The following is a 14,217-nucleotide window of genomic DNA, read 5'->3' as shown; positions in this document are numbered from 1 at the left end:
AGAGACAGCAGAGAGTTGCTATCTCTCTCTGCCACATGAGCACCCAGAGAAGGTAACCATCTGTAACCCACACAGAGTTTTTACCAGATACCAAGCCTAATGATGTTGATCTTGGACTTGCATTCTCCAGAACTGTGAGAAAATAAATTTTGGTTGTTTAAGCCACCTAGGCCATGGTATTTGGTTATGGTAACCCAAGCTGATGAACATATTTGTCATAAATCCAGAATCTGTTTATATTTGTTTCTGAACTCCACTGCAATGATTTATATGCATATCCTTTTATCATTATTTCATTGTCTTCTTTTAATACAACAGAAATCATTTATTATTGCTCACGGGTTCTGTAAGTTAGATATTGGGAGTAGTTTAGAGCAATTCTGGCTCAGAGTTGCTCATGAGGTTACAGCCAAATATCTCTTGGGGCTGCAGTCATCTGAAAGCTTGAGTTGGGCTGGGGGACCCACTTCTAAGGTGGCTCAACCACAAGGCTGGCTGTGATGGGAGGCCCTGTTCCTGTCCACATGAGCCCTTTCACAGGGCTGCTTGAGTTTCCTCATGCTCCCTCAAAAATGAACAATCCAAGAGAATTGGCAAAAACTGCAATAACCTTTTATGACAGCCTCAGAAGTCAGTCACATAAACCATCCCTGATTCGATGTAGAAAGAAACTCCCAGGAGACCAGGATCATTAGGGCCATTTTGGAAGGTGGCTTCTATAATTTCATTTATCTGAAGTCCAAAAATAGGCAATAATAAACTATATTGTCAGTGGGAGCATCCTGAGGTGTTAAAACTGTAGAAGAAAATAAGGCAATGATTACCATAAAAGTGGTTACCTCTTGAATGGAAGTTGTGAGTGGACAAGGATCATTATTTGTGAAAAAATACATGTATATTTCATGCACTTTTCCAAAAGGCAGTATGTTTCATAATTGCAAGAAGAGGTTCTATAAAAAAAATTAAGCCAAAAGAGAATTGACATGAGAAACACAAAGTGTTCTTCTCTCTTATGCCTCAAACATAGATTAGGCTTAAAGTATGTTCAAAAGAAGAATAATAACAACAGTACAATTAACACTGATAATACCATAAAATTATTTAATTACTAATTAATTATTCTAGTCTTACAATGACTGTTGAGATCTGGTAGTATAAGTCTTCCCTTTTTTTTTTTCTTCAAGATTGTCATGGCTATTCTTTTAGATTTTTTAATTTTTATTTATTTGACAGAGAGAGAGACACAGCTAGAGAGGGGACACAAGCAGGGGGAGAGGGAGGGAGAAGCAGGCTTCCCACTGAGCAGGGAACCCAATGTGGGGCTCGATACCAGGACCCTGGGATCATGACTAAGCCGAAGGCAGACGCTTAACCGACTGAGCCACCCAGGCGTCCCTGTCACGGCTATTCTTAACCCTTTGCATCTCCATGTAAATTTAAGATCCAGCTTTTTAATTTCCACAAAACTTTATGGTGGGATTTTTATCAGAATTGAATATATAGATCAATTTAGGAAGAATCTGCCTTTTTAGAATATTATTCCCCAATCCATAAACATGGTGTGTCCCTCCATTGATTTAGGTCTTCTTTCATTTCTCTCAGCGGTATTTATAGTTTCCTATATAACAATCTTGCATGTATTTTGTTAGATTTTTTCCCCTGGGTATTTGATGGCTTAATGCTATTTTAAATGGTATTTTTAAATTTTGTTTTTTAATATATTTGTGGCTGGTATATAGGGATATAATGGATTTGGGGGTATTGCCTATGTTTAGAGACCTTGATAAATGTATTCATTAATTATAATAGTTCACCTGTACATTGATGGAGAAGGGGTGGTTATAAACAAAACGCCATTTCTACATTTCGAATCTTATATTTGTTTGTTTCTTTTTCTTGCCTTATTACATTATTTATGAATTCTAGTACAAAATTAAATAGAAGTGGTGATAGTGATCATCTTTACCTCTTTCTTGATCTCAAGAAAAGCTTTCAGTATTTCACAATTAAGTACGATATTTGCTGTAGGTTTTTGTGGGTATTTTTTGTCATATTATGGAATCTCCATTCTATTCTTACTTTGCCAAGAGTTTTTATTATTGTGTTAAATTTTTATCAAATTATGTTTCTGCATCTATTGAAAATATTGTATGAGGTTTGATTTTATTCTGTTAATGTGGTTAAACATATTGACTGATTTCTTAAACTTAAATCAACCTTGCATTCCTAGAAAAAAATCCAAATTAGTCATGATGTATTATCCTTTTGTCTACATCACTGGATTTTTGTTTGCTATGATTTTTTGAGCATTTTTGAATAAGTGTTCATGATGAACAGACATATTCCATTTTAATGTCATTCAATTACATTAAATTATCATTTTCCTTACTTCTAATGTCCTTGTCATGTCATGGGATCAAAGTCATGCTGGAATCATAAAATGGAGTGAAAGTGTTTCTTTCTTTTTTTTTTTTTTCTATTCTCTAGGAGAGTTTCTCTGTTTGATTTTATTTTTTTCCTTAAATTTTTGGTAGAATCTACCACTGAAGCTATCTACATCTAGAATATTCTTTGTAGAAAGGATCTATTTAATTTCTTTTTTTAAGATTTTACTTATTTAGAGAGAGAGAGCCCATGAACAGGGTGGGTAGAGGGAGAGAGAGAGAGAATCTCAAGCAGACTCCAGAGTGAGCGTGGATCCTAACGCAGGGCTTGATCTTGGGACCCTGAGATCATGACCTGAACCAAAATCAAGAGTCAGATGCTTAACCGACTGAGCCACCCAGGCATTGGTTTAATTTCTTTAATATTAAATTTCTTTAATAGATTTCTTTAATAGGACTACTCAAGTTTTCTATTCCTTCTTGTGCCTGTTTTGATAAGTTAAATTGGACATAACATGACTTCTCTTTTGCAGAAATTCTGGGAACTACTTCCAGTAATCATTACTTAGGTGTAACATCAAAATTATTAGGTCTAATGACATATGGGTGATATAGTCTTTTCATTTACTCCCATTTCACATTTTTTCTAGCTGTTTTTCTGAAACTTAAAACTATTATTTCAAGTCACTCTTCCAGAGTAAAAAAATTAACAATCACTGATAGTTGTCTAAGCGGCATAAATTTTCCATCAGACTTTTGGCTGCCATAATTACACATATAGGTGAGTTTTCTTTAAATATGTTCAATCAACTAACAAATAGATATTACAGCATATTAAAATAGACTCAGATCACAAAATCAGGTGGTAAATTCACTATACAAGTCACAAAATCAAGATTTTATAAATATAATTATAGATCACCTAAGCTAACTACATCATTATTAAGACAAGGAAACTGAGGCACAGAGAAACAAAGTGACTTATCTTAAAAAAAAAAAAAAGATTTTTTATCTATTTATTTGACATAGAGAGACACAGCGAGAGAGGGAACACAAGTAGGGGGCGTGAGAGAGGGAGAAGCAGGCTTCCCGCTGAGCAGGGAGCCCGATGCGGGGCTCAATCCCAGGACCCTAGGATCATGACCCGAACCGAAGGCAGACGCCTAACGACTGAGCCACCCAGGTGCCCCGCAAAGTGACTTATCTTATTTACACAGCCAGTAAATAGCAGAGCTGGCATTAACAACCCAGGTCTCCTGATTTTTCCTCTGGTATTCTTTCCACAACATCATGCTACCATTCAAACCACACATTTTAGGGGTGCCTTGGTGGCTCAGTCAGTTAAGTGTCTGACTCTTGATTTCAGCTTAGGTCATGATACCACAGTCACAAGATCAAGCCATGTGTCAGGCTCTGTGCTCAGCAGGGAGTCTGCTTGAGATTCCTTCTCTCCCTCTCCCTCTGCCCCTTACCCCCCACTCTCTCTCTCTTTCTCTCCCTCTAAAATAAATAAATTTAAAAAAAACACACACACATTTGATTTGTCATTAAGAATGCTTGAACATACACGATGGACTATTACTCAGCCATAAAAAAGAATGAAACCTTGCCATTCACGACAACATGAGGGTACCATGCTAAGTGAAATAACTCAGACAGAAAAAGATAAATACCAAATGATTTCACTTGTATAAGGAATCTTTAAAAAATGAACAAACAAACAAACAACAACAAAAGAAACAGACTCATATAGAGAACAGGGGCTCCTGGGTGGCTCAGTCATTAAGTGTCTGCCTTCGGCTCAGGTCATGATCCCAGGACCCTGCATTGGGCTCCCTGCTCAGCGGGAAGCCTGCTTCTCCCTCTGCCCTTCCCCCTGCTTGTGTACCCTCTCTCGCTGTCTCTCTCTCTGTCAAATAAATAAGTAAAATCTTAAAAAGTATATATATAGAGAGAGAGAGAGAGTGAGAGAGAACAAACTAGTGGCTGCCAGAGGGCAGAGGAGTAGGGGATGGGCAAAATAGGTGAAGGGGATTAATAGGTACAGGGGATTAATAGGTACAAACTTCCAATTATAAAATAAATCAGGGGGAGCCTGGGTGGCTCAGTCAGTTAAGCGTCTGGCTTAGGCTCGGGTCATGATCCCAGGGTCCTGGGATCGAGCCCTGAGTTGGGCTCCCTGCTCAGCGGGGAGTCTGCTTCTCTCTCTGCCCCTCCCCCTGCTCATGCTCTCTCTCTCGCAAATACATAAGTAAAATCTTTAAAAAAAAAAAGTAAAATAAAATAAAATAAATCAATGTGGGGATGAGAACTACAGCACTGGGAATATAGTCAATAATACTGTAATAATTTTGTATGGTGATAGATGGTTACTACAAAAAAAAAGAATGATTGAACATACTGAAATCTGATTTCCACCTTTTCAAGAACCCTCAATTTTATTAAAAAAAAAAAAAGATAAAACAGGGCCCATATCATACCATGTAACATTTTTAGACTTCATTTTGTGTCTTTTGTTAATCACCTTGAATTCTGAATGACTATCTTCTGGCCTACATTATGTTTTAGATGCTATTTCTCCTCAACTGTGTGAATATAGTACCAGTTCCTGATTATCTCCCTATAGACCTTCTGCTACTCCATTTTACCCTTCTCCTGCCACCATGCACCCTCCAAATGCTGCTAAAATTCCTTCCAAAGTCAAAGTGGAATGATGTTTTGATTATACCAAGTACACTGTAAATTCCTGGTGGTCAGGGATGATGACATATACATTTGTATTATCTAGCATAATGTGAAGCACATTCAGTAAACACATAATTGACTGACATAGGTTTTTGGATAATCCAGTGGCTACAAATATGGGTTAAGAAGACATCATGCCTAAGTTCAAATGTCAGTTCTACCACTTATTACCTGTGTGACCTCAGGCAAGTTGCTCTGGGTCTCAGTTTCCTCATCTGTAAAACAAGGTTAATAATAGCATCCACACAGAGTTGTTCTGAAAATTAAATGAGATAATAATCTATTAGCACAAGGTCTGGCCCATAATAAGTGCTCAAAAAATATTAGCTAGGATGAGATTATATCATTACTATTATTAACTATTCCTATTCCTGCCATTCATCATAATTCCTCCTGTCCTTTTTCTAAGTGAATTGGAAAATTCTCCAAATCTGAGGGTTCAGTGAACATCTTTTTTTTGAGAAATATCTGCTACATAAATAGTAAATCATCCAAATCCCATTAACTCTAGGTAATTTTATTTAATAATCATATTTTAAAAGTTGGACAAATAAATAAATGGCAGAGCAATTTTGATTAAATCCTGTTTTCTCAATGGCTATTTGGAATATATCATTCATATGCAAGCCCCAAGAATATTGAATAACAGATAAAATAAATAATGATCATAATGCAAACCACATTCTGATTCCCACTTCCCTGCAAGTACAACTCCATGTAAGAATTTTAAGAGCCAAAAAGTAACATGCTTATTAACTGTGGGTTGCTCAGCTATATACATAGGGCTTAGCAGATCACGTGATTGTTTCCATATTCTCAGTTAAGCTAATGGTTCCTTAGAGCCCAGTTCTTATAACCCTTTAAGAATTCTAAGATTTGCCTGAAAAAATATATCATATTTCCATGACTATGACTGAACACAAATTTGGAAAGCTCACTGAAAGCAAACCATCCTGGAAGACAGGAAATGGTCATTGTTTTCAAAGAAAGTCAAGACGCTCCTGCACATAGGGAATCAAGCTCTTAGAAGCTTGAACTCATTTCCCTCCACATAAACCTGTATATGCTATGGGGATAGACCCTATCTTTCACCTCTCACATGGGTAGAAGGGAAAAAGAGTAAGGTCACTTACCATTTGAGGTAAAAATTTAAAAAAATAGTTTATTCAAAACTGCCATATAAATGCATCCAGAGAAATATATTCCCTCCTTTTTGCACATTTAATTTCATTTTAAAGTATTCAGGGACTTAGAGGGATTCTGGACTTGTAATAGGCGAGTTGTAAGCCTTTGGGAAAGCCTGTCAAAAGACTCAGGTTTAAAATGTCATTTCCTAGATACACGGTGTTTTCTGCAGCAGAGCTTAGAGCGACTTCCACTAAGAAAAGTTGCTGCATTTCATCTTTTCATCATGAACAAAAATAATTACACCAATAGTTTCATTGATTTTTTTTTTTTAATTCTTGGGAGTAAAATGTCATGGAGCAAGTCTGAGACTAGGAGATAAAAATTCTGGTTCAAGTCCCAACTGGCTGCTTTAACCAGAAGTAGACAGGGTAGGGAGCACCAAGACTGCCCAACCATCGCAGAGGACTAATGTCTGTCAGTGGAGCTCTACATTTGGAAAGCAGTGAAGACCAATATAAAGTCTTTGTAAAAAAAAAAAAAAATCTGTATTTAAAATCCGTTTTGAATGGCTTGACTTCAGTAGTCAAACCAGTGGCGGAGCAGGGTCAGCCTAAGTATTTGGATGGAGACTCATTACAGCACAGCCTTTACAATCCATGCTCAAAGTCCTTTTCTGGCACAACCGTCTTCGAATGAAGTCCTGAAGGGTTGAAGCCTATATTAAAATCTCTAATATGAGAAGAATTACAGCAAGGTTACAGTATAATTAACCTGAGTTATCTTTCAAAACTCTTGCTGATATATATTCTGCCACTTCCGACTAGGCTCATGCTGTGATTTTTAAAATTAGCAGAGAAGGAGGCTTTCATATTCATTCACACTGAAAGGATAAAGGAACGTTTGCATAAAAAGAAAAAGGTGGTCAGTGCTTTCTATTATTTTATTCTTTTAACAGTTGTTTTGGTTTTTTGTTTTTGTTTTTGTTTTTTTCTTAATGGCGGCTCTATACGGCAAAGCCTTATTCTGTCCACTTTCTAGTCTGCAGAAAAGTCTGTTAGTCTTATTTAAGGATCATGGTGATTCCCTTCACTGCTTGGAGGAAAAAAATAAAAAAGCAAAATCGGGGCTATTACCCTGTGTTTATAACAAGTCTATTACCATAGTAACGACTGTGATGTCACAAACCCTACACCAAGGGCCAGCTTCTGTTCCTGACGGGGGAAGGGCAGCTTAGCCTTGGAAATCAGACAAAACCGTACACAAACATGTGTGGCCAAAGCAGGGACAACACTTGTGGTAATCACCAAAGCACAGGGAGCTCCCCTTCTCTGAAGAGAAGTGGGGGCGGAAACAGAAAAGCAATTCCCCAGGCCCAGAAATAAGCTACACCCACACTTCTGTATGCAGCTGTGCAAAAGGAGAGTAGAAATCCAAGCAAGTGTGGTGTCACCATGTTCCCAATCACAAGTATTCCACTGGGCACACTGGCTGCCAAACATGGATGGGATCCAGTGCTGAGCCCGCCCCAGCACATGAAACACACTCTGGAACCAGTGCCCAACCAGATGGAGCCCTCTGGTACCTCGGAGGGGCAGCAACTTGCCTCATGATGGTGAGCATTTTAAAACGAGGCTGGGATTTTACTCCTACTAGGTCATCCCAGTTCACAGAATCACAGATTCTCAGGTTCAGAGAACTCAAGTCTCCCAAAAGATGTGGACTTTAAAAAATAACCGTTTACAGAAACACAGTGTATCCCCTGTCACTGGGGAATCTGAAGTAGCAGACTAATAAGTATTCTTATTCTGATGCAGTCTAAGGAAGTGTTGTACAAATATGCTGAAAAAACAACTTTATATTAAAAAGGATATTGAATCAGGAGTCAGAAGACATTGGTACTGGTCTTGGCTCAAGTACTTAGAAGTCACCTGACCTTGAGAAAGCCATTTAACCTATTTGACCTTCAGTTTTTTTATTTAACTATATCTAGCATGCTATTTCCCAGGGTTATTGTGAAGATCAAGTCAAATCAAATAATGAATGTGAATGCGCTTCATGAACTATAAAGGATTTAATACAAACATAAGGTATTATTATTGTCACATGGCCAGTTTACGGTAGAACAGGAATAATTTAAATGCTAACAGTTATTTTCTTTCTAGGAATCCAAAACATACATATGATCCCTGTCTTCCCCACCCAAGAGGTGGACAGTTGCATGATACAGTCAGTTCTAAATTATTCAGGGGCTGATTATCGAGGGGCCTTTTACTTCTAGCTATTGTACCATTTATTAGTTTCCCTTGGGAATGCCATGTTAACCTATGTACGGCTATAAAATTGACAGGGAATGTGCCTCAACTCAGTTACCCTGAATAATAACCCTGGTAAAAAGTTTTAACAAAAGGAGGAATTGAAATGATTAATTAGATGAAAGTTTTTGGGTAATCTGTGGGCCTTACTTATCCATGGATAATTATTCACATCACTGTCATAACGCTATAGTCAAACTCTGACAGGTTGGGACTAAGCCAGCCAAGATACTAGCATTTTCTCAGTGAACAACAGCGTGGCCCATACCATCTTATGCATGTGCAGTAGGGATTTGAATATCAGCCATTCATTCAGTTTTCAACAAACATTATTGGAACACCTTCTATGTGCCAAAACTCACACATACCCTGAAAACCCCACCATCTTCCTATCCATGTTGCTGTCCCTTATGATATTACATAGAGCACCGTGGCAAAGCTCACGGCCTGACTCTCAGAAACTCTATTCAACTTCTTACTATCATGAAACTTTTGCCAATCTTATCCTAGTGCAAAAATCAGCAACCTATGGTCCTGGGGCCAAACCCTCCCTGCTCCTTTTTTTGTAAATGATTTTTTATTAGAACACAGCCACACCCATTTGTTTATGTATTACCTACAACAGCAGAATTCAGTAGTTCTGATAGAGACAGCACAGCCCAGAGCCTAAAACACTATCTGGCCCTTTACAGGAAAAGTCTGCAGACCCCTGCACTAGATAATATGACTAAATCAAAATTCATCTCTCCTGTAAGTGTTTCTGTTTAGGGATTAATGGAGAAAACTCCTTGAAAGTGGAGAACCTTTCTGATTCTTTGTCTTGTCATATAGAACCTTGGAGAAGCACAGAGTCAAGGTTTAGAGCAGATACAGAAAATTAAACACGTCCTTCCCCACATTTTGTTTTCAACAGATGAGTGCTTTGGAGTTGCATGAAGACAGCATAAAACCATTGGTGTTCGGTTACTCTGGCTTCTAATTCCTCTGAGTTCCTATGTCTAAGACTTCCAAGGCTCAATTTTTGGCCTGTATCCCTTTGCATATTTATTTCCTGATCTGATGTGGAATTAGAGTTAAATGGGAGCTGTGTGCTTGAATTCCACGTGGCTGGCTCAGCAGGAAACTCCAGGGCAGGTTTTTTGGCATGCCAAAGTCATGTTAGCCTCAGCTATGCTAATTTCTAAAGCTGTTTGCTTTGCTCAAATAAATCTTAGAAGGGAATTTGCATTTGGATGCACACCTTTTTATGCACAAATTATGTGCATGATAATTCTAGGACAGACTAAGGACTGAAAAAAAAAGAGGCATGGTGTTTACTGAATGGCTTTAGTGTGGCAAGCACTATGCTAGGTGCTTTACGTATATTTTCTGATCTCATGGCCACAATCCTATGAGATGAAACTGTGGTCCCCTTTTTACAGATGGAGAAACTGAGAAGAAAAGAGCTTATATAACATGTCCATGTTCACAGAGCTGATAAGTGACAAAGCCTAGATTTGAGCCCAATCTGTCTAAATCTGTCTAAATCTGAGGCCAGTGTTCTTTCCACTTAGACACACTGCCTTACTGATCCCATTTATCATCACCACTCACCCAAGCCACTGGACACACATTGGAATATGAACCCTACATTTACAAAATTAGTCACCCCTCCCCTTCCCAGTGGCCTATGCAAAGTATGTCTTTGGTCCTTGGGAGATACATCTGGGTCCCTCTGCATCAAAAAACAATCAATCAGAGGAGAATAGGTGCATTAAAAAGGCAAACTTTACGTGGTACACAAATGATATTAGTAATTAGATAAACACAATTTCAAGTGATTTTGACAGGTAAATGAATTTTAACGCCATGTCTGAGGACCTCAATATGAAAGGAAACTTTTACTACTAAAATGTAGTAGGCTAAGCAAGAGAATGTACCCATACTATGAAGAAAAATGTTAATAACACTTAGAATATGGTGTAAATATATCTATAACATAAGCCCAGGAATTTATATCTATAAATATCTTCACTGTTTATGGAAACATAACCACACACCTATCTCCCCCATCCCCAAAAATACAAACATTCCCTTCAGTAGGTTATAGTAAGTACTGCCATCAAAACTCACTATTTATCATTGTTCAACTCAATATACAGAAAAATAACCAGTGTAGCAATTAAGCATTCTAGCATAATTCTAACATTTCACAGCAAGCCAGATACAATATTATTGAACTTCTTTCTCTGTATGGAACACAGCTGTAACCTAGCTTCTATCACATAATGCTCAGCTTCATACACTGCCATCTGATTTTCTGGAAATATTAAAGAACTGATTACATTTGCATACAAGTGAAATTCAGACATCCATTTTTCTTTAAAGCTCTCAAAGAGAGTTTTGCACGAATTAGAAAGAACTCTGTGGCAGAGATGGATAAAGGCTGTTTCTAAGAAGGGCAGCCCACTCAGGAGACCTGGCCCTCACAACACCACCACATGGTTCAGTCAGTCAGTATATAAAATTATTTCACTTTTTTTTTTATTTTTCACAGATGATTTCAGAGAAGGAAAAAGTACTTTTTTTAGCCAGTGGTAGGAAAAATTCATTCAGTTGAAAGTAGATTGGGGACTTTGCCTGAGTTTGCCTAACAGAGTAATGCTACTTCAAATAACACATGCACTAACATCTCTTGTCTACAAAGTTCCTACAACAGTCTTTTCCAAAGGTACCTTGGGCATTTAATAATTATTTATAAGATAATTACAACTTTCTTTGAATAGTTCTCATTGGAAACCCCAGTAGTGACTTACCTGCTGGTGGCTTTATGAAAGGTGGAGGAATTAAAGGTACAATAATGGGAACATTGCCATGATCCTTGGACCCTGCAGGTGAGTCACTGAGTCCATTTCCTGTGGCAAGCCCTGAATAGCCTGTGTTTATATTGTATGGTGAAATAACACTGTCCTCAGGTAATTTTGGTTTTGGCAAAGAATTTTCTGTAAGAGAAAAAAAAATCACATTCAGTATTATAAAAGGACTTGTTTTCCTTCTGACCACATTTTCTCAAGTGAAATGGCTATGTAACAAAACAAATTTTTCCTTGCAGATCTTTACCAGAACTCCACAGACCATCCTGGACCTTTTTAGTCTTGTTACCATAAATTTCCAGGGGGCTCCTTTACCATTTGCTCCACTATGATAGCTAATATCTCAATTGTATCATGGTGATGAATTTTAGCACTGTGAGAGCCCACAGAAACTTGAGAGGCAATTAACCTTTTCCGTGTACAAAGGGATAAATAGCAGGCATCACCCTCTGGCTACCAGGGGGGGCAAGCTAAAAGCAGGCCCCGCCAGTCCTATCACTAGGTCCCACTGTATTAAAAAGTTTGGTCATAATATAGTCAGAAGAACCAATGAGAAAGAAGCAGATTATTAGAAAGAAAACTTGTTTCATAGGGTAAACTCTTTAAATCAACCCATTACTATCCATTAAATATTAACAAAAATGAAAATAAAGAAAACTTACAATGATATGAACTTTGTGAATTTTATCCTTGCATGTGAATCATTTAAAAAAAAAATTCAACCATGGAAAACAACTTTTTCCCTCTAGTAGCATATCCTGGCACTCTCTCCATGTTCCCCAGAGGCAAAGATTATTACCTAGACCAAGTATTATACGAGCTATTAGTTTATAGAATATAAACTCATGACTTGCATTTTTCATTTACAGTGAAACTGATGATATTATCTCTGTAACATGATGTGTACAATTTCATAGCGGGCTTAACATGAAACTTGTCACATACATTCAATTCCACATGCCTGCAGGACAGCTCATTTACATTTTGTTGCTTGGCATGTAAGAAGGAAAAGCGCTATCTTAGAGACTGGAAATAAAATGCATGAGCAGGTAGTTTATGCCAACAGATTTTGAATGCAGTGCAAACACTGATCAAATTGCCAATGATGATAAACAATGAATTTTATCCACATTTTATTGAAGTTCACCAAATGGATTGCTTCTTTACATCCTCCTTTTCTTTGACAAACAAACTCTCACTCCAAATTTATGTTCATAAATTCAGTATCCATATCAACACCCACCGATGGTTCTAGGCTTCCCTCATGAGATATCTGACACTGCTATTCGCTGACAGAATCAGTGTTAATTCAACTTGGCCAAGGGTCTAATTTCCACTCTTTAGCTAGGCTTTGATGAAAACTCTTATAAAATAATGTAGGATCCAATCATGCACTACTCTCTTACTCCTCTACCCTATCCAAGGCTGCGAGCAGGAGGAATTTCAAACACAAAACAGAAATAAGGCCTTCCTTTAGAATTCCCACCCAAAAAAGGAGGAAGAGGGGATTACCAAACTAACCACAATTCTCTCTTAAGGTCTAAAAATCCAAACCCAGTATTTCACTTAATAGAAAGTACCAGTTCCCAACAACTAATATACCAAAGACTCAGGAAATTAGGAGGAGAACTTAGCAAACACTGTCCCTTTCTATAAATCTGTGTGCAGGACCATAGCCCTTAAAGTCCCTAGCCCTCACTAGCTAGCTCTTCCATCGCTTGAAGGGGATTAAGTTGTGTCTATTTTTGTTTTATGTTGTGCTCTTATATTCTGTGGAATTCTGCTTATGGGAAAGCACTACTGGGGTTGTACATTTAAATCAACCATTGGCATAATCAACAAAATGAGTCCCAAAGCAACTCAATTCTGGCAGGTTGAGATAGTTAATCCTTCTTTGCATGAACAAAGGGACATTAAATGTCATTACCTTTGAGAACAGAAATGTGCTGCCGGCTCTCTCCATCTGTAGGGTAGCTCCTGAATTCAATATCTTCACCATCTTTCAATTCAACCTTATCATAGCCATACCAGCCAAGGAGTTCATTCATAGTGTTTTCTGCAAAGTTCTGAAAGAGAAGCATAGGCTTCTTTTTTATATAATCAATAACTATTTGAAAAGAATGCATAAATCGAATTCCGTTTGCACTACCCATTTACTACCAGACCTGCCCCACCTCCCCTAGAGTCCTGTTCATTTTTCAAATCACGTTCAAAAACTGTAATGCATTTAAATCTCAGGATGACGCATCCAATTATGACAGGCCTTCAGACATTTGCAATTTAAAGATAATAAGAAGAAAAGGTATTTGTCAGTCTTACTTACAAATAGGAAGTCATATTTTAGAATATTCTGCAAAGTCTATATCCCACACGAGCACAAAAATATGGAAAGGTAAAGCACAAAAACAGCTAAGAAAATATTTTGAAAATGAAAACAATTAATTGACCTTTTTGTGGTTCAGATTGATTTAAATTAGAATTGCTTTCTGATTCAGGTATTTTTTTTTAACATAACTCTTATCTCAGATAAAGCAAAGTCTCAGCTAAGAAATAATTTCGCAGTTGTCAAGGCTACAAGGGTCTCCCTTTTTAATTTTCCATTTTTCAAGTGTATACTTCAAAAATCAATGGACAATTTGCTTTACAAATTTCACTAGTGACAGATTCTTTCTCCATAAAATGGAAGGTCGCTATGATTGTCTTCTGACAAGTAACATAAAAGTATCAAATAACCTTAAGGCTAATAGCCCAGATTTTAGAGAACACCTGAAAACACTTTATGAACTATAAATCAAT

At 37.5% G+C, this 14,217-nt stretch overlaps 1 protein-coding gene across 1 annotated transcript in view; it reads right to left on the bottom strand.

The window, feature by feature from the left end:
- SOBP (sine oculis binding protein homolog) overlaps positions 1–14,217 on the bottom strand; it is a 160,001-nt gene that overhangs the window by 133,018 nt on the left and 12,766 nt on the right. Inside the window, 2 exon segments of the mRNA XM_034991738.1 lie at positions 11,365–11,550; positions 13,349–13,487. Coding sequence (XP_034847629.1) covers positions 11,365–11,550; positions 13,349–13,487 — 325 coding nt within the window.

The sequence above is a fragment of the Mirounga leonina genome, unplaced genomic scaffold, assembly GCF_011800145.1.
Source record: "Mirounga leonina isolate KUSES-001 unplaced genomic scaffold, KU_Mleo_1.0 Mir_53, whole genome shotgun sequence".
Taxonomy (NCBI): Eukaryota; Metazoa; Chordata; class Mammalia; order Carnivora; family Phocidae; genus Mirounga; species Mirounga leonina.
This window is presented reverse-complemented; position numbering and strand designations above follow the sequence as displayed.